Source organism: Actinia tenebrosa, unplaced genomic scaffold (assembly GCF_029948245.1).
Source record: "Actinia tenebrosa isolate PJP-AT-01 unplaced genomic scaffold, QUT_ActTen_1.0 PGA_scaffold4__44_contigs__length_22323623, whole genome shotgun sequence".
Taxonomy (NCBI): domain Eukaryota; kingdom Metazoa; phylum Cnidaria; class Anthozoa; order Actiniaria; family Actiniidae; genus Actinia; species Actinia tenebrosa.
The window spans coordinates 4,869,169-4,892,645 of record NW_028292581.1 but is presented as its reverse complement, the minus strand read 5'-3'; the positions used below and the strand labels follow the sequence as shown (position 1 = coordinate 4,892,645).

Here is a 23,477-nt window from a genome sequence, read left to right as displayed (position 1 = left end):
AGTTTGATATAAAATGTCTGGTTAAGGTTTACATGAAAAAATAGCGCATGCATTATTATACCACACTTGTCAATTGATATAAATAAAGAATAGGAAGGAAAATAGGAAGAAGCAAAATAAATCAAATCATGGATTAAGAAGTATTACAAAATAAAAAATTAGGAAAATTTTGTTTGTTCCACGTATATTTACGTATACTTATTCGTGAATACACATGGAAAAAAAACATAATTTTCTAATGACTATTCCCGTGTACGACAACTGATTTTGATTATAAAATTATAAAATTATAAATTAAAAAAGTTATTTTCTTAAAATTCTTTTGTTTAATTCACTCACTGCTTGGCCTGCAATTTTAGCTATTGTAATAAGTGGGAACTATTGTTTTTAGATTATTCCTACCTTACAGACGAGCGTTGGGTTATATATTTATTGACCATTTATCGATATGTTTGTCACCTGATAAATTTTGTATAGTATTCATATGTGCTAGCAATTCTCTACTTATCTTGGTGTAACAATAAGCATTCCTCTTGCTCTTTGTAATTAATTTAATAATAATGATAATAATAATAATAATAATAATGTCACATTTTTATAGCGCATTTACCACTGCTCAATGCGCTTGCAAAGCTAGACAAAAATAGAAGTTCAAGTCAAACAGTTACACAGAATCTGATTTTAACATTGCCAACTTGCTACTTCATTTTCCTAAGAGAACATTTTTCGTATGACTTTGAAAAGCGCACGCACGAAAACGGTCATGCTCTTTTCCACAGTACTATCTAGAATTGATCAAAAGGAAGATTGTGCGATTCTGTCAATCAAGTGCAATTCAGTACTCGTTCTAGATTCCTTGCACGTTACGTTACAAAGTCTGCGTGTTCAGTAGAGCTTATTAGAGCTTGTTAGGATTTATAAGGTATTATTGGAGCTTACTGGGGATAACGAGAGTTTTAGAAGGACAACTATATATCTAACAAACATTTACACGATGACATTACGAGTTCTTCCAGAATATCATACATTTATCTGGCGATCTGTCTGTCTGTCTTTCACGTTTGGTGTGTTTGCGCATGCCCATATACATTTTTATTCCAATTCTTTTCCCTTCTGTTGTCTTACCCTTTCAATATGATTTTAAAAATGCTTGTCTCAATGATAACAAAAAATAAGATCTTAATTTTGATTTTACTCCATGTTTGCACTTACGTCGCCGGCGCGTCTTGATATTTAAAACACATCCCACATGGAAAAGAGTGACTATGGGTAATTAGCTATCAGGGACAAGAGCGAAACATCGGGTATTCTAGTCATAGCAAGGGGTTAATCATCTACGGTCTAGGGGCCGACTAATCTCTCCCTTAGGCTTCGGCCGAGCTTCCTGATCAGTCTGTAAATCCAGTGATAGCGGTGTCGGGGCCGAAATCTCCGGCGTAGCCGTAAATGCTTCGCGCTGCCATACGACGGTTCAGCATTCGATGTCTGGAAGTATGGTCCTGGTTATAATCAATGAATAAAAAGATAAACAATCACAAAAACAGATTAAAATAACTTTTGACTAGATCCCATTAACTTGGAAAGGACCAGAGGAGAGGAAATAAGTGCGCATGCGCTCAGTGTTTCTCTTTTTTTGTCTCTCTAAAAATGATCTGACCGCTGGTCATGTTTTCCACGTCACACAGTTGCTACAAGTGATACAGCTATTCCAAAAAAAAGTGGGGAAGGTTTTGTTGCATGGCTTGGATATTGCATTCCAAGTCCGAAATGCACTGTGGGCATTGTGAGTGCAATCAGCGAAAGATCACAAAAATATTCCTAAACTTTTTCTGCACGTTTTTTCCCGGCATAATGTTTTTGTGTTGAACTTTTTCACATATGAATATAATGGATTTCAAGCACCATTCACTATGCACACTCACCAACCCTTTTTTGGAATATTTGTAACCAAAATGATCTGGTTTGCGCATTACTTTTATTTCGTCCAGTCTTGTTCCATGTATTCTCCTTCAACAATCACTTTGGGTTTGGACCATTAAGTGATGGAAAACAAGACACGAGGCACAATAAATACTAATAGATTATTTTCCCCCTGGGAAACTGAAATCGTTCTCACTGATGTAGATCAGATTAGACCAGGTTCAATCATTACTGCTTCCTGTCTTGGCTGCCAAAGCCTCTATTGTATAATCTTATCGTTTTAAGTGGAAAGCATCTTGTTGTGACCAGAGATAATTCAAAATATCGTAAAATGTTTGGCTTCAAAAGTAATATTGCGTGCCTAGCGGTCTAATTTGCCTGAAGGTTCCAAAGCTTGTTTCTTTTCTTTTTGGTTGCCTTCTTGTCCGAATGAAAACATCAAAGGCTTTTCTTGTCCGAATAAAAACATCAAAGGGTAAACGAAGCTTTTAAACATCATTCTTCATTAGCAAATTTTTAGACACTTTCAAATTGATGAAAAAACTAATCAAAAACACTCAACCGTGCAATAATATTTAAAGTAATTTTTGTCGGCGTCTAAACAGACCGAGATGAATTGTGATTGGGAATTAATAACCATTAAAAATATTAAAGCAGACATAATCGTATATTCCTGCCAAATACAAAGGGAAAGTTCATTTAATATGCCGAGGGGGTATGACGTTTTTCTCTCACAAACCTTATCTTTTTACAGCCCCCCCCCCCCCCCCCCTTTGTATGCATAACAGATTTTTAGAGCTTCACCCCCCCCCCCCCCCCCCCTTTTCATGTCCCAAACAATTTCGGTACTCCCACTCCCTACAAAATATCTTCATCTCCCCTTAGGCATATTTCTTTCTCGAATTAAATTATAAATAATTTTCAAGTAGTCATCATTCCATATACAGCAATTCTTAAACGGCCAGCAGCCTTTATCACGTTAATGGGAGTATGGAGTAATCTACAGGTAGTCAAATAAATAATAAAGAAAAGCGCCATAGACTATAGTTAACTATAGGGAAGCATGGGTGGCGTAGCGGTGAGAGTGCTCGCCTCTCACCAATGCGACCGCCCTGGTTCGAGTCCCTACGAGCTCGGTGTTGTATATGAGTAGAATTGTTTGTTGGCTCTCTCCTGTGTTTCGAGGGTTTTCCGTGTTCTCCGGTTTTCCTCCCTCCGCAAAAATCAACTCGTAAATTCCAATTTGATCTTGGGCTAGCATGGATCTGAGGGTTCCGTTCGTGAATGTCCCACTCTGTGATTACAGAGAAAACTGATAGATTAACCGTCATTGAATATCAGCAGAAGCAATGCTTCAAATCGAGCAGATCGACACCTCTCACTAGAGCCTGTTGCATAGAATACATGGCATGAATACTAAATAGTAAGAATATACTCAATCAATTCTGCTTGATAAAGCATAAGAAAAGATAGCATGTCGGAAAGCTGCAACTTGCTCGTTTCTATTAGCCTTTCCGATCCGCGACGCCATCTTGGAATTTTGGTCCGATAAAATAGTCCCACAATGCACTGCAGTACGATGCCAACTCGACCCAGTTTTTTTCTCAACCTCGGCTATTGAAATTTAGCGATTTATTTGAACGTTTCCATCTCCTTTTTCCTTTCTTTCCCCTTTTCTCGTTCATTTTTCATTCTTTTTTACTTTGCCCTTTTTTACTTCTTTTTCATTTCCTTTCTTCCTTCCTTCTATTTTTTATCCCTCGTTATTGCATTCCTTCCCTTCTTTCTTTGCTTGTTTTTAATTTTTAATTTTCTTCCTTTCTTCCTTGACTCGTAATATTTTCTTGACAGCTCCATACAATCATTCTTCATTTCTATTTTCTTTTCTTCTCTTTTCCCTACTCTTACATGTTCCCCACTATACTCTTTTGCTCATCAAATCATAACCACTTCAGCATGCAATCATTGCAAGGATCATTCTTCCTTACTATTTTCTTTTCTTCTATTTTCCCTACTTTTCCGCTCATCAAATCATAACCACTTCAGCATGCAATCATTGCATATATGGATCATTCTTCCTTTTCTTTTTTCTTTTTTCTATTTTTCCTTCTCATTCGCTAACCAAACTATAATCAGTTCAGCATACAATACTTACAATCAGCATCGATATCCCCGAGTTCAATCGATGCATTATGCTTTCTCAGAAAATAAATCGAAAATAAAAATACAAAAACTTGCCTTAAGGGTTTTCAAAAACGCGAAACAGAAACATTTATAACTTTTTTCATCTACATCTTCGTGTGTTTCCTTTTTTGTTTACTCTTTTCGTGATTTTTTAAAAATTCACTTGATCAGAATTTCATTGTTAACCAAAATATCCCACAACTTTCTTTCAAAATCACAGGTATTATTTGGATTTTGTATACTCTATTCTACCTCGATTTTTATTTCTTAATAATTTATTTATGATTCCCGCTGTTCATTAAAAAAAAATTCATTTCTTTTTTCGTTTCTCTATTATCTTTCCATTTTATTTTTCTTACATTATTTAAATTCCAACTGTAGTTCCAATCGTTTTATTATGATATTTATTCTCATTTAATTTTTCGACACTTCTATTCTTGTTTTGATGTACTTTTGTACTTTTTCATAACGCAGCTTTTCCCGGGAAAAAACTTGGATTCAAATATCAAATTCGTTCCGAGGCATTAATACTAGAGTGCAGTCATGAAAAGCTAGGATTATTTTATTGGTGTTTATTATCAATCATCCTCAGGCATCCTCCATTTACCTAGAACCGTTCAAAAAAGGAAATTAGCACGGGATTTTGGCACCAAAGCGGATGCATTAATGATTTTTTACTTTTTCCCATAATCAATTTTGACGTATGACGCTTGAGTTCGTAAAGTTTGATCTTACTTTCTCCGATCAAAAGAACACGACATTTCACCCTCTGCAAAGCGCGTCGTGCTTTTGCGCTTTCGTTTTTATTCGATGTTTCAGGGTATGGATGAATCGCTCAAGGTAAGGAAATGACTTGCCTGCATTGTCAAAAAAAGCAACTCTTTCGTGTAGGATTATTTGCTGCAAAAATCTTACTCTCAAAATAACTTTGTCGTAAAATAGCTTTATTGAACGACATTCCTTGCACGATAAACAAAGTCAGGTGCAAAAAGTCATCAAATGTCTTACAAAGAGGCGAAAATAAATCCATTGACTTGCGCTGTTTGTCTAAGAAAATGAGCTGCTTCAATTCATTTCTTCGTAAATGTCTTCCAATTTTCACAGCTGTCTCGTTTTTATTTCACTATTTCAAGTTTCTTTTTCGCCTGTATTTCTCCTACCATTTCGTGAAAACACTTCTCTACTTCTTGAACATTGTCAATGACTTAAAGATGTGTTTTTAGAGGATAATATATTTCTATATCAAGCTTCACATTCAATATTGTACTATAGATGTCATTCGATATTAAAGGTGTAGGGTTGTTCAGTGCAGTTTTTTGAAGATGATTTGTTACTTCCGCTCTAGATGTTTGTAGTTTGTCAGACCACAACTTAAATGCCTTGATTTGCATTGGAAAATAAACGCTCTAATAAGTATTTTTTCTTCATCTCTTTTCCCTATGATTTGGGAGGTAGGTTTGAATGCCTTTAAGAAGCACTTCCTTTCACTGTCATCTGGTCAATTTTACCGCAAATGTGAAGTAAATAATAATAATTTACTGTTTGTTTTCTGAAAATTGCTTTGATTTTCTCTATCTTTTCAGGTACCTTCCAGCTACGTGTTTACACCGAACAGGGAAGAGGTTATCAATTCGAGGTAACAACAACTTACATCATCTATTATTTAAGGCACAATCTTGGAGTCAAGCCCAGCTCTTTTGCAAATCTCCTAATATAGATATCCGTAACATGTTATTTTTTTAATATAAATTTGATCGCATTTCAATTCTATTCCTACCTGCTTTTCTCAGGCATACTTTCTAGTCAACATATTGTCTCGGGAAAAAAAAAAATTATATATATATATATATATATATATATAAAATATACAGCAATGTATTTTTTTTATTTTTAACGATATTTTTTGAATTAATACATATATCCACTCCGGGTTTTGGTTTGAAAACAAAAATGCTATACCATTTGCGTTATAATTTGCGATAATTTTGGTCAATATTTTTAATTAAGAAAAAAAATAAAGGAATGAAAAAGAAGTCAACTCCTTATTAGTCCTTCAAGAATTCGCCTCCTTTGATTGAGAACTTCAATAAACGTAGAAAAAGGAGAGAAAAATATAATAGAATTAAATATAATTTTTATATCAAAGGATTACAGTTAGCTTTGTGATGACATAATGTAGAAATCTGTCAAGCCTTGAATGTTCGGAACATTCTGCGGGCTTCACCATGGAAACCCACTTAAGAACGCGTATCATGAATTTGCTAAAAGGTTTTTGAAGTTTATTACGATTCACTTGTGAAACAGGAATATAGAACTTGAGTTGATGAAGTCAGGGTTCTTGATATTTGCTTGGCACTTTAGGAAATGATTCTATGATAACTGCTTGTGAAAAGAGTCTCATACGATTGGCTGGTCTAATGATTGCCTTCACAAAAATTCGCAAATTTTGGCAAATTTTGAGTTGGAAATAGATGAATAATAGATGAGTGCTCTTGTGATGAAAAAACTATCCAAGTGGGTGAGGAAATAGCATTCTGTCTTGCCATTTACTTAACTATAGAATAAATCTATGACAAAGCTGTTTCGTTTTACGAGGGAGTTTAACGGAGTTTATGAATAATGACTGAGGACATAAATCCTGACTTTCTGTTCCATTGCAGCTTTTCAGCTGTACATTTTATTTATCCGTCCCCGCGTCTGCACATATGTCCTTCGGGAATTCAAATATACGTTGATGGTCTAAATTGATTAATTACAGTTTATGTCTCCAAAACATGGCGTCTTTTTATTAGTTAACATGAATAAAAATGAATAAGATCTGAGAGTCTTTGACTACAAATTTTTGATTCCGGGCTGTGAGTCTCCATCAGGCAGTATAATAATTAAGTCAAAATTTGTTTTTTTTTGTCACCCTTCTTAACAAGCTTAACTATGAGAAATAGCTCTTGAGAATTCCATCCTTCCATTGGTGATGTTCTTATCCAAAACAGAGTGAAAAATCTCCAAAATATTATTTTATTCATAGCCAGAGATCGCCCTAACAATAGTCTTTTTTATTCACTGTGTCAGTACGTGTTTGTACCCTACTACAATAAAGGAATCCTTCATTCCTACTGTTTTGCCCTCCTATTTAATACGAATCCTTTTCTGTGCTAGCTATATTCTTTTGATTACTGTACTCATTTCAGTTTTAAGTGTTGTTGCTCGTACTATTTGTAAGACATAAGAAGTTAATGGTTATTCAAAAGTGACAACGTCGCGCCCGAGTACAAGCCATTTGTGGTGTCTAAATAGTGTACACGGAGGGCTTTAGCAAACATAAATAACAAGATGGTGTTAAAAAGCTTCCAGTAGACAGCAGAGCTATTTGTGGTGTTTGGATTAAACATAGTGATAGAGACCAGCTAGAGAGAAGTACAAGCCATTTGTGGTGTCTAAATAGCGTAAATGGATTGCTTTAGCAAACATAAATAACAAGATAGTGTTAAAAAGCTTCCAGTAGGCAGCAGAGCTATTTGTGGTGTTTGGATTAATCATAGTGATAGAGACCAGCTAGAGAGAAGTACAAGCCATTTGTGGTGTCTACATAGCGTACATGGAGGGCTTTAGCAAACATAAATAACAAGATGGTGTTAAAAAGCTTCCAGTAGACAGCAGAGCTATTTGTGGTGTTTGGATTAATCGTAGTGATAGAGACCAGCCAAAAGGGGAAAATTCTTTTTTTTTCAATGATCAGTGCTTGTCGCTCGTGGCAAAAAAAAGCAAAACAAAGATGCTATCATCCAAAAAAGTCTTAATGTAGACATTTCAATGTGACAAATCTATAGAAAAGCTATCAACTCTAGTTACTTGTGGCGGGCGCGAAGTAGCAACATGGCCGGCATAGAGTGATTTTACTTTGCCCTGGAAACAAAGTTGTATATTATTTAGAAACTAACAGTCAAAAAAAACAAAAAAAACAAAAGAAAACAATGGAATTTGTGCCTATTACTATGTATTACGTTGACTATTCTTTCACGGGTGAAGTAAAATCATTCTAAGTGGCGAAATACATTTGAGACTAAAAATAAGATAATATCGATCATTCAAATAAGTTCGCTATATGTAAAAGCCATTAAGATTTTAATGTGGCAAATCTTCAAAAACCGCGATGAGCTCTGGTCACTTGACACATCAAACCACTCAGTAAAGTGCCATAGATAGCGGAAACTGCTAAAACTTAAAATAACGGATGGAATTACTAAGAAAAACTACGCTGTAAGACGACATAATGGCAACATAATAGATGACGTCAGTGCTCAGTAAGACGGCACTAAAACCGGCAAAACCATGATGGATTTAGCACCATTCGTGGCAAATGTAAAAACGCTGCGTGAATAAGAAGGAAACCTAAACACCGTGTAAAAAAGTTTTAACTCTACTTAGCCTCGTCCCCAGACTAATCCGTCAGCTCTCCGTTTCCAATCCAAGATGGTGGACGCTTCAGAGCTGAGAGTCAAATCTCAAGCGTGACGTCACGCCGATAAGCTAAGATAATAGCCTGGTGACGAGGCTAAACTCTACTAACGTATTGGACGTTAGTCGGGCCCTAAGTCCTTGGCCAGAGTAAAAAGATCTAGACATTACGTTGGTAATACCGCAGCGCACTGATTCTAAAAATAGCTTAAAGATTCGGACAAACATTGCATTCTGTTTAACCGCTACGAGGATTATACAAACCGATTTTATTATTTTTACTTAAAGTTACAATAATAACCCATGTAAACTGAGATCAACTGCGATCGGCTGTGAAAATTATCTGCTGAAAGTAAACTTGTAAGTTTGTTTGTCCGAATTTCGCCTGTCTTCGTTTTTATGACGTCACGGTTGCGCTGCGCTATCGATCCTGGTATACATAAAGGCGCAAATTGAAATTTTCCTAAAATTCTTTCTAAAAGCAAAAAGCCTTTCATTCCTTCTTAAGCCAATATCAGATAACCTCGCTTTTAAGAAAATGGCCATGCAATATATTTCACCCGGTAGTTCTTAAAGATAGTTCCCTAGCGAGTTTATATTGTGTAGCCCACACAACATCAAAAGATTAAATGAATGATATCCAATACATTGATAACATATGCCTAACATATTCAATATCGCATTGGCTTTTTGACTGCAAGATCTAAGCGGACCGAAAATGTCAAGGAGACCCTTATTCAAAAGCTGTTGATAATATTGGCTATCTCTTCTCTGATTGATTAGTCATTAGCCGTTGGTCACTAGCCCTTTTCTTAGCCATTTTTCGTTGAGTCAGTTAGACCAAGTGAAATAACAGTTAATACCTTATACAACAGGTAACAATTGGTGTCAATGACCAAACAGTTGATGTCCTTCAACTGTAATATGATTTATCTCAGCGATTTTAGAAACACCTGAAAGAGCGGGATGGATGTCTCCCAACTTTTATAGTATATATAAATATATAGAAATCGATGTTGGCATAGTAACGACCTTAAAAAAAAGTCCGAATTTTGGGGAGGTTCTCAGTTTATTTCTCGCTGCACTATATGGTAGTGTGCGGTGCTAATGCGCTGCCTCTTACCTCTTTGATCGTGGGTCATATCCTCGCACCCACCATGACACGTAGGTAAAGTTAGTTGTTGGTTCTTTTCTGTAATTCGCTAAGGAGGGTTTTCTTCGGATTCTTCGGTTTTCTTAATTCCAATTCGGTCTGGAAGGAAAAATCCAAAAATTCAATGAAAAACTCCTATAAATTTTTGAAAACAAAGAACAGCGAATATTCGATGCGCATGCGCTAGATCTCTAAACAACGCTAACCGTCAAGCGCTTTGGTTATAAGCCTCTGGCTTGGGAGACTGAGCAACCACTTTCTGCGTAATCGATGAAAAATATAACATTTTTATTCATAACATATACTGGCAGTCTCATCATTGTACACAAGGACCTCTCTGCACTTTATTACGTGCATCCAGCGAGGTATAAGAACACGCGCTGAAGTACATCGTGCGCACTTCTGAGTAACGTCCACCTGTGGTTCATCGAGCCTTGTCAATTACATGTGCGTTCACGCTTATTAGGCCAATCAAAGCAAGCTTTATCTTGTGGGAATCAAGTACACTACGAGATACTCCTGATTTCCATATACCCCTCTCGGCATGTTAAGACTGGTAGAATCCGATATATGGCTTATCTTCACAACAAAAGTATCTTATCTTTTCGTTTGCACTTTTTTCAGGTTTCGTCTGCGCTACAGTACAACATGTGACACGTACTATCGTGATTGGTCAGATTCGATCAGCCTCACTTCAAATAATGTAATGCCCGGATGGGAAAGAGGAATCTTCGCATTAGACTCTGTGTACAGGTGAATGATCAATACTTATTTAATGGTTAACAATGAGACCTACACTCGGATGGGCCAAGAGCCAGTCAGTATTCCATTAGTGTAGCGGACGTGCATCTAAATGGAGCTTTGACTCATAGCTTGTTCGAGGACGGAAGATCTTAATTTGTTTTAGTGAAAAGCAGCTGAAACCTTGCCAAACCCTAGCACGATAAACCACAATCGCATCGCTTTCGAACAAGACAAAAAACGTCATCATTTTAAATGATTACTCAGTTCATTACGGGGCTAGCTATCACTGTAACAGTAAAGTAACGTATACACTATTGAATCATGCAGGCTCCTTTGATTGCTCATTTATTTACATAGCACTAAAAGGCTGGTATAGGCTTGCTTGAATACAGACAGGTTCTCAAACAAATCCTTTTTAAATTCGCAATCTCTCTTAGTTACTAGTAATCCAACAAGTTGTAAAGCCAATACAGATGGGCCACGAATATTGTACATTAGGAGAATAATTTCATTTTTTAATAAAATGTTTGAAATTGGAGTAAGTTTGACCGAGAAAATCCGTGTTAAATTAAATGCAAATGAAAACGGTTTTGTATCCAATTTAAAAAACAACTGATTATCCTGCGTGATCTGATTTCAGTAGCGTTTTCCACGGTTGACGTCACAATTGTGCTTCATGGGATTGAAATGCTTACAAGCCCAGCCCAGCGCACATGATAACATGCTACAACAACGTTTTGTAGTCTTCTTGTTACCAATCCAGAACTATGGTTTTTCGACCGATATTCTTCCTTTCCAAGTAATCGAAACCTTTATTTGCAATGTTTGTCCGCATTTCGATCCCACAAGGCTTTACGATATCTATTTTTAGTAACCGTAAAAATGCTATTGTGTTTTTCCTCAACAATTATTTTGATATTGTATAGAAACGTCGATGAAGACTCTGGCGAGGTCTACTTCGACAGGATCAAGGACAGCACAACAGGAAACCTAAAGTGGAAGTTTGATTTCAGTGGGTGTGGTCTGCTGGTGGATGAAATCACTTTATGCCTGAATTACCTCGAAGAGTATGGGGGAGAAATCACCACTACTATTGTAGGAGATGCAGGGAAAAAGAGAGTAAGATATCTGAAAGGTAATACATAAAAACAGTCCTTTTCTATCTTTAAGCCCCAGTCGAGTCGAGGCTTTTGCTGATACAGACAGGAAAGGCTGGTGCTGTTAGAGTCGCAACCTACTTATGCACGAACGGATAAAATTGTGAAGAAAACGGAGTCGGAATCGCGAATTGGAGTCGGAAACGCGTCGGAATCGGAGGGTTTCCTTTTTTTGGTTGTGCTGCTGGTTTCACTCGCAGTTTTATGCATGATCATGATCCGACCCCAATACAAGTGAAAACCAGCTCAACTCAAGTAATACACATCAAATCTTTATATCGATATATTATGCATAATAAATTGATTTTACATCGGTCAGGCATTGAGTGGTTGCTCAATCGCTTGACGGTTAGCGGTATTTGTTTAGAGATCTAGCGCATGCGCATCGAATTTTCGCTGTTCTCTGATTTTTCATGGACCTTTTTCATGTGCCAACCATGTTGGCTAGGTAAAGATAGAATCTTCTTCCTTAATCTTTTCACATCCATTATTTGTCATTCCTAAGGGATGGGGGTAAAACAATTGTCATCTCACGTGACAGGTACATTATTTAGGGGGGAGGGGTAGTGTTACCCGGTACCCACCACCTCTGGAAGTGAAATCTTGAAATGAATGAACTGTCTGTCTGCATGTATGCTAAAAATCAGATCTGTGCATAGAAATTGCCACTACAGACCCCCAATATCGAGAGCATTTGAACAGGTCTCTGAGGGGGGAGGGGTTATGTACCGATACCAAACCACCTTAATTCATAAAATCGGGTCCCTATTTTGGACCATTGTTTTGACCTCGCCCCTAATATAGATAGAAAAGGTCCATCTCCCAACTTTGAGGCATGCGATTTAAAGAACTCCAAGAATTTCTATATAAGACATCAGCTCTTTTGCGCCAGGAGACGCCATTGGTTTAAGTTTGGTATACACATTTATTCTAGTGTCAACGAAAAATAGGGCTGGATCACATAGGCAATTAGATTCGACGCGGCAAAAGTTCTACGTCTGAACTGGGCCTTATATGATCAAATAGTTGACTAAAATCATTTAAATTAATTTCGGAAAATAATGCTTTGGCTGCCGAAGGCCACTAAAGCTAAGTTTACTGTTACTTATTATTACTAAACACTTTTGCAGTTTATTATATCATAAAGAAAAACAACAGACACTAAATTTTGTCATATCGTACGTCCATTCAATCTTTATTTGCAAATGATGCATGCAGATTGAGTTTCTCTCTTTTGAATTCAGTATATTAGATATCTGTTTGTCTATAAAACAAATGGACTGAATGAAAAATGTTTTTCTTGTTGTTTTTTCCCCCGAGACATCACGAGACTTTATTTATGTATAATTGAGTAGTTGACTAAAATAGATTGTTACTTTTCTTAATTTTGAGTTAAATGGAAAATTGCTTTGGGATTATGGTAATTAATCGATGTTTATAGCCCAAAGCTAAGTTTATATTACATGTATTTTTTGCAGTAATTATTAGATTATGCTAAGGAAACACACCAGACAATAATTATATTGGTATATTTATTATTTATTGGAATATCTCTTTTGAATACAGTAAAATCTACTGGACCTATATACTAGACAATTGTTCCCAAAGAAATTGCAATTTATGAATATGTCTTGCTACTAGATGACACATATATGTACGACTCTCTTTTATTCATTTTATTTTATGCTGTTCCTTCAGAACTCCTCAGTATGTATAGCTTTAGAAAACAGACTTTCTTAACTCCCCCCCCCCCCCCCCCCCCCCCGTTTCGCGTTACGGTGACGGGGAACGAAAGGACCTCGACGTCTGTTTTCTAAGGCTATTTAGTAAGAGATTATGTAGGAAAAGCATAAAATAAAATAAAATATAAACCCGTTCTCAGATTTGCAAAACGTATAAAGTAAACCTTGTCAAAGTGTCATTTTTCTTTGATGTTAACACGTTGATTATGACATAGGGAAATAAGAACCAAAGTGAGTCATCCAATTAGTCCAAAGCAGAATCAAATGTTTGCCAAAAGGATGTATTTATCGGTCAATGTCTTTGCATGGCACTCGGCTTAATTATGTTAGTCTATGTTCGGTTTCTTAATTAATAAATGAATTTTCTTTCACGCCGGACCAAACACTTGATGTGATAATCAATGGACCATCGCAAGACCATTTTTGGTTCGATTCCGAGCCAGAAAATGTGGCTTGTGATCTTAACCTAATCAGGTCGCGTTCTCGACTATTTCTGCTTAGATATAAACCCTATGAAACGTAATGAGCGGCTTGGTTAGCATGACATACGAGATGTGGTTAAGAAATATGCTGCATCTTATTCCTACTAGGAAAACACTAAAACGAGATTTAAGCGATAAATTTATTCTCAAAAGTGAACTAGCCATTTTGTCGCGTGTAGATATTTACAACAACCTGTTCCGGGCTCAACTCTTAAAAATGTTTTTCAAAGTACATTACCCATTTTAGTATCGCTTACCGGACAATTATTCTTTTCAAATTCAGATTATCACATGGCTAGAGAAATAGTGAAAATATCCACGGGTGTTCCGTCTGTTTGTCTTTTTCGTTATTAAAATTATTGCGTTTCTTGTCCCTTCTTATCATCTAAACAAGATTACAATTTTGACTCGTTCGTTTTTACCATTCGTCTTGACCGGCTGTCACTAAGATATGCAAAACCAAGTAGGCCATGTGCTCAGTCCTAATGATTTAACAGCGTCTTATTCTGTTCTTTCCCCGAGTATCGCATTACTGTGAACATAAAATGAAAGCAGTAGTGAAAAGACGCTTTCCCAGTCGAGATAGAGGCGAGATAGTCATCTGTGAGGACTTAATGAATGGTAAGACCAAAAACCAACTTTAAATGACAGCCTTTTCTCTAAAGCAGTCGAACAAACGAACGCCCGAACCGTTTTAATTGGTTGCATATCAATTAGTCTTAATATCCACACCTGTTGGGATAAACTATAAACACACTTGCCTTAGAAAAAGTACATCCACTTTTACACATGACTCGGAGGGATCAACATCAGTCGTAATCTCAAGCAGGACTCTTCCTGGAGCATCAGTTGATTTTGCCACAAAAGTAAAGTTCAAAAGAATCTGAAGTTTACTAAACAAATTTGATTGATATGGAGCATTCGCTTCGAAAGTACGCAGTTCTTTTAGCTGACCGCAGCTTGGCTTTGGTCACATTGGAATCCCTCGTCAGTTCTTTGCTCATTTTCACAGCGGTGTTTGGAAACTTTCTGGTGTTATGGATTGTATACAGGAATCGCAATCTTCGTACCATTCCTAACCAATTCGTGGTGTCCCTGGCTGTCTCTGATATCCTAATGGCGGCAATTTGTGCTCCACCCTGCGTCTCGGTCCTTATCACTGGCACCCGAGCCTTTGGCGACTTCGTGTGTCAGCTTCAAGGATTTTCCATTGCCTGCTTGGCGTGTGTCTCTCTCCTGACCATGACCCTCGTGGCTATCAATCGATATTTTCTCATTGTTCGACCACAGAAGTACCAGAAAATTTTCACTCCAAGGAATACAAAGTTAATGATCATAGCAGTTTGGCTTGTATCTTTGACCGAACCACTGCCATATTTATTGTCGGGGCACCGTTATGAATACCATCCGGGCAAGGTCTTCTGTTTTCAAGTGCTGCAAGTCAATTTCTACACCTTACTTGGTTATGTCTATGTGGCTATTCCTCTTCTTCTTCTGACAACCTGCTACTTCACTGTCTTCAAATTGCTGCGTCAACACCAGGACCGCATCAAAAAGTTGAGGAACTCGTCGACGTTCGAAGGTGCCAATCCACGCCAGGTTTCCATCGAGGACATTAACGTAACGCGGACCCTCTTCCTTACAGTTTGCGGCTTTCTGATTTGCTGGATTCCTATTAGTATCGTGGATTTTATCGGATTTGCTCAAGGCACTTGGGCTTTGCCGCGTCAGGTGTACCTGATGTACACGTTTCTTGGTCAGCTAAGTACATCTATTAATCCTGTTATCTACGGCGTCATGAACAAGACCTTCCGTGATGAGTACAAGAAGTTATTGTGCAACTGGGAGCTTTGTTCGCCTTGGAGAGAAGATGGTTTTCACTCTGATAACTCACAGCCAACAAAGGACAGTAAATGTTCGATCGTGTGATAATTCAGAAAGAAAAACTCTTGATGGTCTGCCTATATACCGATAGCGGTTTCCATTTCCCTCAGCAGATGTCTGGGCAAAAGAGTTACGTACGGAAGATCGGAAAATCTACTTTCGTGGGACAAGAGAAAAACAATATTTGTAATTACTATAATCGCTCTATCTGAAGTAATAATAATAATTAATACAACTAATAATTGAAAATAAGAGTTGATAATTGATAGACAAACTTCAATCACATTTCGTCACGCCAATGAAATTGTAGTCTAAATCAATCGATATGCCTACGAACTTTAATTTACTATGACACAACTTATCTTGAATATAGTCAAGGACAATACAAATATAATAAAAATATAAATATTTCTCGTTTATGATGAGATATTCTTTAGATTCTAGTTATGGAAATGGTTAGGGCTTTTTGAGATTCGCTCGAAGATAACTACTAGATCTAGAGGCTTGTACAAATGCAGTTTGCCTTTTGAGTTGTTCCACCAAGGCATTAGCCTTACCTCTACAGAAAGCTTAAAATTGTTGTCATAATATGTTTGTAGTCCATTTAGTATCACAAAGAGACAGAATACGTGAACACCTGCGTGGTCGGTAAATAAAACTAAGAAGAAGAAGATAGAGATTGTACAAATAAGCACAGTCAAAATAAGACTAGTGGATGTTGAGTTTTAAATAAAGTGGACTGTAGCCAAAAAACATACAGACTCTTCCTATGTCCAAGTCTTAACAGTTCGTGTATGATAAACCAGTTTTAACGATATAGTGAGTTCGTTCAATTCCTTAAAATCTGTCAACACATGCTTGGCCATCTTGTCCAAGCAAAACAGAACATCCGTGAATGGTTTTACTCTTATAGGAATACCATAAGGTATATTAAAGGCTGTTTTTCACGTTAAAATAATTGAGGTATTCCAAGAAAGGACAAACTGTAGAGTGCCTTCACCGAGTGCGACTAAACAAAACCCAGCAGAAATCAGTTTTTATTATTTACCTAAGGCGGAGGTCATGTTGTACTGACAGTGATGCCCTCCGGATAGTAGCCGCTCTATATATAACAATTTTCTTCACCACAAATAAAAAGATTCCAAGTGCCTTTATCTTTTTCATCGATCCCGATAAGGCTCGCCGACGGCCCCTAACTCATGGTTTTTTAATCGCGTTAGAAGTGGGAGATTTCAAACCTATCGGGACACACGTTCTTTTAACAAACTTAAGAAGCCACCTTGAAGAACAAGTGAATTGCATGCCTACCGTTTAGCTTAAGCTAACTGTTTCGTGTGTTATTTCCCTAATTGGTTATAATTAATGTGTTGTGGTTTATCCCTTTTAAGTTGACGACGGTTCGCTTTGTTGTGCCATCGGTGGTTTCTGGTTGGATTTTGTTGTGGTCGGTAGAAGAGTTTAATTAGCTGCTTTTTTCATATCCAAAGACTAGTTTGTTCCATGAGCCTTTTCTGGTCTTGTAGGAAAATCAAAAATGGTATTTTAAAGTTCCTGTCATTTTTTAAAGAAACTAATAGGCAAATACCTATAAATTGGTCTAGGACATGCAAAAATGCCTAAGAGTTGAAGGCGCACAACAAATGAAAATCATCACCGGGATCTTGTTACGGTGAAGGAAGCAAGAAATGAATAATGTATCGAGCTGACGGCGACGAAGTAGTTGAATGTGTGAATAGTCAAGATAAAATAAACAGTCAATCAGCACAGAAACAGCCTAACAAGCTAAATTATTCCATCTTTAAGTTAGCCGTGCCCTGATTTAGATCAGTCCAAAGGTTGTTTCAGGGTTCGATAAGATTGATGTATGGTTTGTTTGGAAAAGAGCACCTTAGCACCTCAGCCCCATAGTTAGTTCATTGCATGTACAAAGTGCCGATAGAATTAAACTCTATTTTCAGTAGTGACGTTACAGCGCCTCTGAAACCCGAAACAGAATAGAAGCATGCATCGATACTGCGCTTGCGCATGCGCTCTGCTGACGATATAAGGGAACTAAAAAGTATTTCGATGAAACTAAGATAGCAGACATTTATTTAAGTTTGAAAACAAAAATTGTTGAGGATATTGTGAATGAGTCGTAGATAATTGTAACCAAGGCGAATGTCATAGGACGACCAAGCAATGGTCCAAATGGAATGCGCAAATTGAACATCATTTCAAACAAACCAAACACTTATACTAGTTAAAGAAAATCCGCTTTTATTTAGAGATTATTGGTCTAATATCAGTAGTAATCAATGTCTTACGTTCAAAAGTGGTCCACCTAATCCTTTAATTTCGCTTTGTATTCTTATTAATGTGCTACTGGTCTAGACGCGATTATGAAACATTGGTTTATAGTCACAAACCACATAATCTCTGCTCTTGCGGTCGGCTTTTATTTTTGAATATTATTCAAAGTCGACCTTGACTTCGCTGGCTATTTTGGTTCTTTTTATAGCACTATATCGCCGGTTTTGCCCATCACGAGTTGCGGGTTACCCTGTCCTGGCTTCGTGACCAGATTCGGGGAGGTCTCTTACCTCCTAATTGCGTATTGATGTTACCAATACACCTCCTCGGCACTCCCTAGAGTATCATTTCTTTGCTTAAACGGTTGCGCTCGATTGAATATGAGAAGAGACATGAATAGGGATACAGCTCAAACAAAGAATCTTGTTTTCAAGGGAAATACACGTGATCTGAAATGGAAAACATTACACCCGAGCCGAGGAGGTCTATAGAGGCTTTGCACCATCACGTGATGGCAGCCATGATAGGAGGCAGGAACACAATTGAATCTATTTTTAGATAATATAGATTTAAATTGATGTTAGAGCATTGATGTGTTTGTACGTAGGATACAACTGTTTAAGGCTAGCTCGACTACGATATGTTAATATTGTGGGTTTTTTTCGTTTTTGTAGGAGGAGAATACATGACATACGATCAGCTGCACAATTCCAGTGTCATCACCGTGGTTGTTCATTTTATTGGCGACCCTCATCAAGTCACGAAACTATTCCCTCAGAAAATCATGGGCGGTATTGGTTATCCAATGGATATACTGATATCACTCAAGGTATTAATAGATAAATATAGAGATCATACCATATCTCTTCTGGTCCTCTACATGCATATATACATAATTGATTGCATTTTCATTACTGAAAACTCTTAGTGCTATCGTACTGAAGTTATTCTAGATTACTTTTTAAATTTTTGAAATAAGCTTACCTAATGTTCTAATTAGGAAGGACAATTTAGAATTAGCAAAAATAAAATGGACCGCACAAATTGAAAGCCTAATCAAACCAAGATCTAAAGAGGGATATGACTTGAGGGAAATCGTGGCATCAAAGAAGTGAGCTCCGCATCTCGTTTCTTGACCGATTTACGACAAGATGTGGAAGCATATCATAATAAGGGTCAATATTGAACGAATGGGCGCGGTCTATAGGAGGATCACAGACGCCAAAAAAACCACAATGCCTGTTAGATCTTCATGTCGACGGCAATGTATATAATAATAATATTTTGACGTAAAGTTCCTTTTAAGAACCATTAGAAACAAGTACAGGTTTTTAAAATGAATTATTAACTCAGCTTGGTATAAGAAAGTTTGAGCGCTAGCTAGAATGCCAACAATGTCGTACCGTGCCTTGTGTCATGTGTCATGTGACATTATGCTTTGTAACATACACTTACACGAAATCATTCTGCTCTAAAATAACTTAATTCATCGAATTAGACTTTATTCCAACGAAACATTTCAAGGCTCTATTGTCAGATATGTAAGTTAAAGTAAAATCTTTGCCCGATTCAGATTCTTTCCCCGGTCAGTTTTACCGTCTTCTTAAACTATAATAAATTTCCATATTTTTCGTAACAGCCTCCGTTAGAATCTTTGGGTAAACCAAGAATACTGCTTGGTTTGATGTACAGCAACGCGCAAGAGATCCAAGTTGACGCAAGACATTACAAAGAGACAGGCAGTACAGAAGCTGGTCGGGGATTCCTTCACGTTGACTTCTACGAAGCCAAAGATTTGCCACAACAGAAAGGAACGTTAGAATCTGTTGCTAAATGGTAAGATGAGTGATATTTTGCAATATCAACAGCATATTCTTCAGTCATAGTCGTTGTCATATAACACCATTACCACCACCATCATTATCATTATAAACAACAGTAACAACAGTTGCAAACACTAAAAGCAACGCCCATAACAGCAATCGCAACAGCTACAACAACCACAGCATCAAACGACAACAAAAACAATAGTAACATCTTCAAGAGAACAGAAAAAAGAAGTCAGCAGAGTTCGAAACAGCTGCTTAAAACACACTTTCGTAGTTGGTTAGAGTTTTAACGACTTGAACTGGAAGATGAGAAACAAAAGTGCCAATTAAAGCGAATTATGTCCTATAACATATAACAAACAGCTTTTGAAAATGAAGATATCTTATAGGAACGTTTTGAGAGAGTTGTAAGGGGGGTCCACATGTCAGATGTTAATTATCAGTTAAATTTCATTCTTTTTGTGGGTTGTCAATTTAATTTTATGGCATCTGTCAGCTGTCAGTAAACCCCATCCAGTTCCTCTTCTAAATTGGAAACGTGAATTATTGTACATGTGCGGTTTTGTGCGAGGGGAGGGATGAGTGATTTGTTTCCCTCATGGTAAACCTGGATATCGGTACGTGAATCAGCCCCTTCACAACAAAGCATAACTTACACCTATTTCAAAAAACGTTGTCATCGCCAAAGGCGATAGACAGTAAGCGATAGGCGAAAATCAATAAGATATATGTCATTCCAAGATCCCTACAAGAATAGCTGGAATGAATTGTGTTGCTTCTTATTATTATTCTCGATAACTGATTTTCGATGTTCTTTGTACAGTCGACTCTCTTTGAACGACCACTCTCGTAAGCGACCATCTCCCGTAAGCGACCACTTTCTCCTAGCCCCGGGGTGGTCGCTTACGGGAGAGTCGACTGTATTCAACGAAACCATTTCCATGTTGGGATGACCTATCGCCTATTGTCTTTGGCGATGACGACGTTTATTGAAATAGGTGTATAACCACAAAACCATTTATCTATACATTCATGAGCTGAAAGTTAATCCCAAAATCAAAGCACTCGTCCGTAAAGTCTATCCTTCCTCGGAGATCTAGATCGGAAAACTGAAAGCCGGATTAACTGGGCCATGAGCGAGATAACATTAATAGCGAGTACGAAAGGAAATGTCCTGAGAGAAGCGATTATAAATAATTTATAGTAATTAAGTTGAATTGAGATAATTTCTGCAGTAACAGAAGGATTTATAACAGCTAGATTATTGCTTTGGAAGGCATGTTTCTAGTTGTAGCTGACGACAATATTATCTAAATAAGCAAGGAAAAGAACCCTATCGTCCATTTTCCAATGATTCATAATGAATCAGAGATGCCACCAACTCCAGTTAGCTAAGATATTCTTATTCGTAAAGCTATTTCTGGAAAACATTTATGTATTTTAATAATATTTAAAAACAATATTAAAAGTATTCGACTTCTACTGAGTTCTGATTCTATCAAGAACGAAAAAATATCCACAGACGTTTTAGAAAACTTCGTTATTCCCGGCTTAGCTGGTATTTCAAAAAGAGATCAAAGCACTCATGTAGAGAAGGGGTAAAGGTAAGGCGTCGACCTGCTATTAATAACATTCATGAGCAAAAGATCTATCCCATCGTCAGATTTTTAAAATTTTTCCTTTAAAGAATTACGAAGTATTACCAAGTACTTCCAAAAAACGGGGGTTCCCAACTTTGTTTTAGAGCTTTAAAATAAGAGATTAAAGACATTTTTATGGTATTTTGCTTATCAAAACATTGGAATGACGTCACCACTAAATTTATAACTTCATAACTGATTCAGATGAAGCACAGGGAACCCGGCTATATATTTTTTGCTTCTTTTAAAAAATTAACTTCGCTCTTTGTGGGTTTCCTGTGTTGTAATCAGTTTCCTTTTACATAAGCTGTAATCAGATCTGCGCGCTGTAATCAGATCGGCGCTGTAAACTGATAGCCAATTAAATTAAAATTAATAACCGTTGGTAACGCACTAGAAAGTGCGTTACACACCACAGGCAACCCATAAGTAACAAAACACCAACGGGCTGTCAGTTTACAGCGCCGATCTGATTACAGCTCGTAAACGGAAACTGATCACAACGCAGGAAACCCACAAAGAGCAAAGTTAATTTTCTAAAAGAAGCAAATAAAATATAGCCGGGTTCCCTGTGGATGAAGTAATATTTCCCCATTCAACTATTTACTTTATGTAAAATAAATAATAAAATTATTGCATAAGGGGTTAGGTGCACTTTAATAGAGATATTACAGGGACCTTAATCGACCGTCGACGGTTGCTAGGACGACCACAGCCCTATTGATGGATTGCAAGCATTCCCAAGAGAGTCAAAAGACAAAAGCGGCATGGCGGCCATTGTGGTGCCGTTTACAATGGGTGCTAATGAGAAATCTTTTGTTAAATGGCACCAACATGGCCGCGATGACGTAACGTGCAATCGAAGAATAGCGAGGAGCGAAATTTAAAAATTAAGAAGCATGTTTATATCTTAGATGTGTTGTTTTTTGTGTGAAATTAGGGGTTTTATCGCTCTTGCTTGCTTTAAATATGATTGAAGAGGATAAATTTCTAATTTGGGTACAACTACTGAAGTACATCGGAAAACCTCTCGTACAACGAATATGGAAAGTGAGTTATGAACGATTCTTTTACATTCTTAAAAAATATCCTTAAATGCATAGTTAATTGTTCACTGACAATCTTTAGTGCCATTGTACGGGAAAATGTACTTCCATGCCTTATGCTACATGGTAATAATCAATTTTATAACTACAAAAACTATAAATAATAAAATAAGGAATTGTTTTTCTTACCTTGATATTTTAGTAGCAGTAGACATCGTCTTGTTCTTGACTTCCTTCGCTTCTGTAGCTTCCAAAATACATTCTAAACTGAGTAAAAAGCTTGGAAATTTACTCACATGTCGAGTTTATACACCAAAGAACATGTAAGATTTACCAGCTGTCATAGACAGGTATTTAAAATTGCAAAAAGTATAGAATAATTCCATGTTTTCCAGAGCCCGCCAAACTGACCTGTTTTACCGCCATCAAGTCCATGTGTGGTGGACGCGGGGCAAGAGCATATGCTAATTAGGTAAACATAGGTGCGAATTTACTTCCGGTAGCCGTCATTCTAGCCGCCCTTCAGGTCGGTAGTATCCTAAATTGTATATGTGTATGCATAAACACCTATGTAAATGAACTAGAAATTGAAATCTTAGAAATAAGAGTAAAACATAATGGAAATAGCATAACAAAACTGGTGCACCCAAAAAAATGGAAGGCTCAGCTCAGCTAAACAAAACAAAACAATTATACAACTAATGCTACACAATGCATCACATTACAATACAAGATCGACAATCCATGTCCAGTACAACACAACGCAACACAACATAACACAGTTCGCATTTTAATACAAAACAATGCATTGCTCCGCAAATTAAAGCAGTAAAAAACAACGTGACACAATATAGCGCATCACCACCGAAGCCACCACAGCAGCTAAGACAGCAAACGCAAACATGCCGTCTTATCAACGATCCAAAACCGCGGCGCTACGATACAACTT

General features: G+C 37.1%; 2 protein-coding genes and 1 long non-coding RNA gene across 5 annotated transcripts in view; 2 read left to right on the top strand and 1 right to left on the bottom strand.

Annotated features, from left to right (window-relative positions):
* The window catches only part of LOC116298322 (uncharacterized), a 34,873-nt gene that overhangs the window by 8,403 nt on the left and 2,993 nt on the right, over window positions 1–23,477 (top strand). For 2 of the 3 annotated variants that reach the window (XM_031706724.2, XM_031706723.2), the window contains 5 exons: window positions 5,688–5,740; window positions 10,337–10,465; window positions 11,383–11,591; window positions 18,688–18,842; window positions 19,653–19,849. In XM_031706724.2, the coding sequence (XP_031562584.2) occupies window positions 5,688–5,740; window positions 10,337–10,465; window positions 11,383–11,591; window positions 18,688–18,842; window positions 19,653–19,849 (743 nt within the window). Of the gene's footprint in view, window positions 1–4,855; window positions 4,945–5,687; window positions 5,741–10,336; window positions 10,466–11,382; window positions 11,592–18,687; window positions 18,843–19,652; window positions 19,850–23,477 lie in introns of those variants that run through there. The other variant, XM_031706726.2, reaches the window with a different exon arrangement.
* On the bottom strand, window positions 550–22,971 carry LOC116298324 (uncharacterized). Its single transcript, XR_004197320.2, has 4 exons — window positions 22,940–22,971; window positions 22,718–22,795; window positions 9,683–9,811; window positions 550–1,499 (listed from the first exon to the last, which is right to left on the bottom strand). It is a non-coding gene; the product is annotated as an uncharacterized LOC116298324 (long non-coding RNA).
* On the top strand, window positions 14,556–16,474 carry LOC116298323 (melatonin receptor type 1A). The gene has a single exon (XM_031706730.2). It carries the CDS (start codon window positions 14,750–14,752, stop codon window positions 15,764–15,766), a length of 1,017 nt encoding a protein of 338 aa, XP_031562590.2. The 5' UTR covers window positions 14,556–14,749; the 3' UTR covers window positions 15,767–16,474.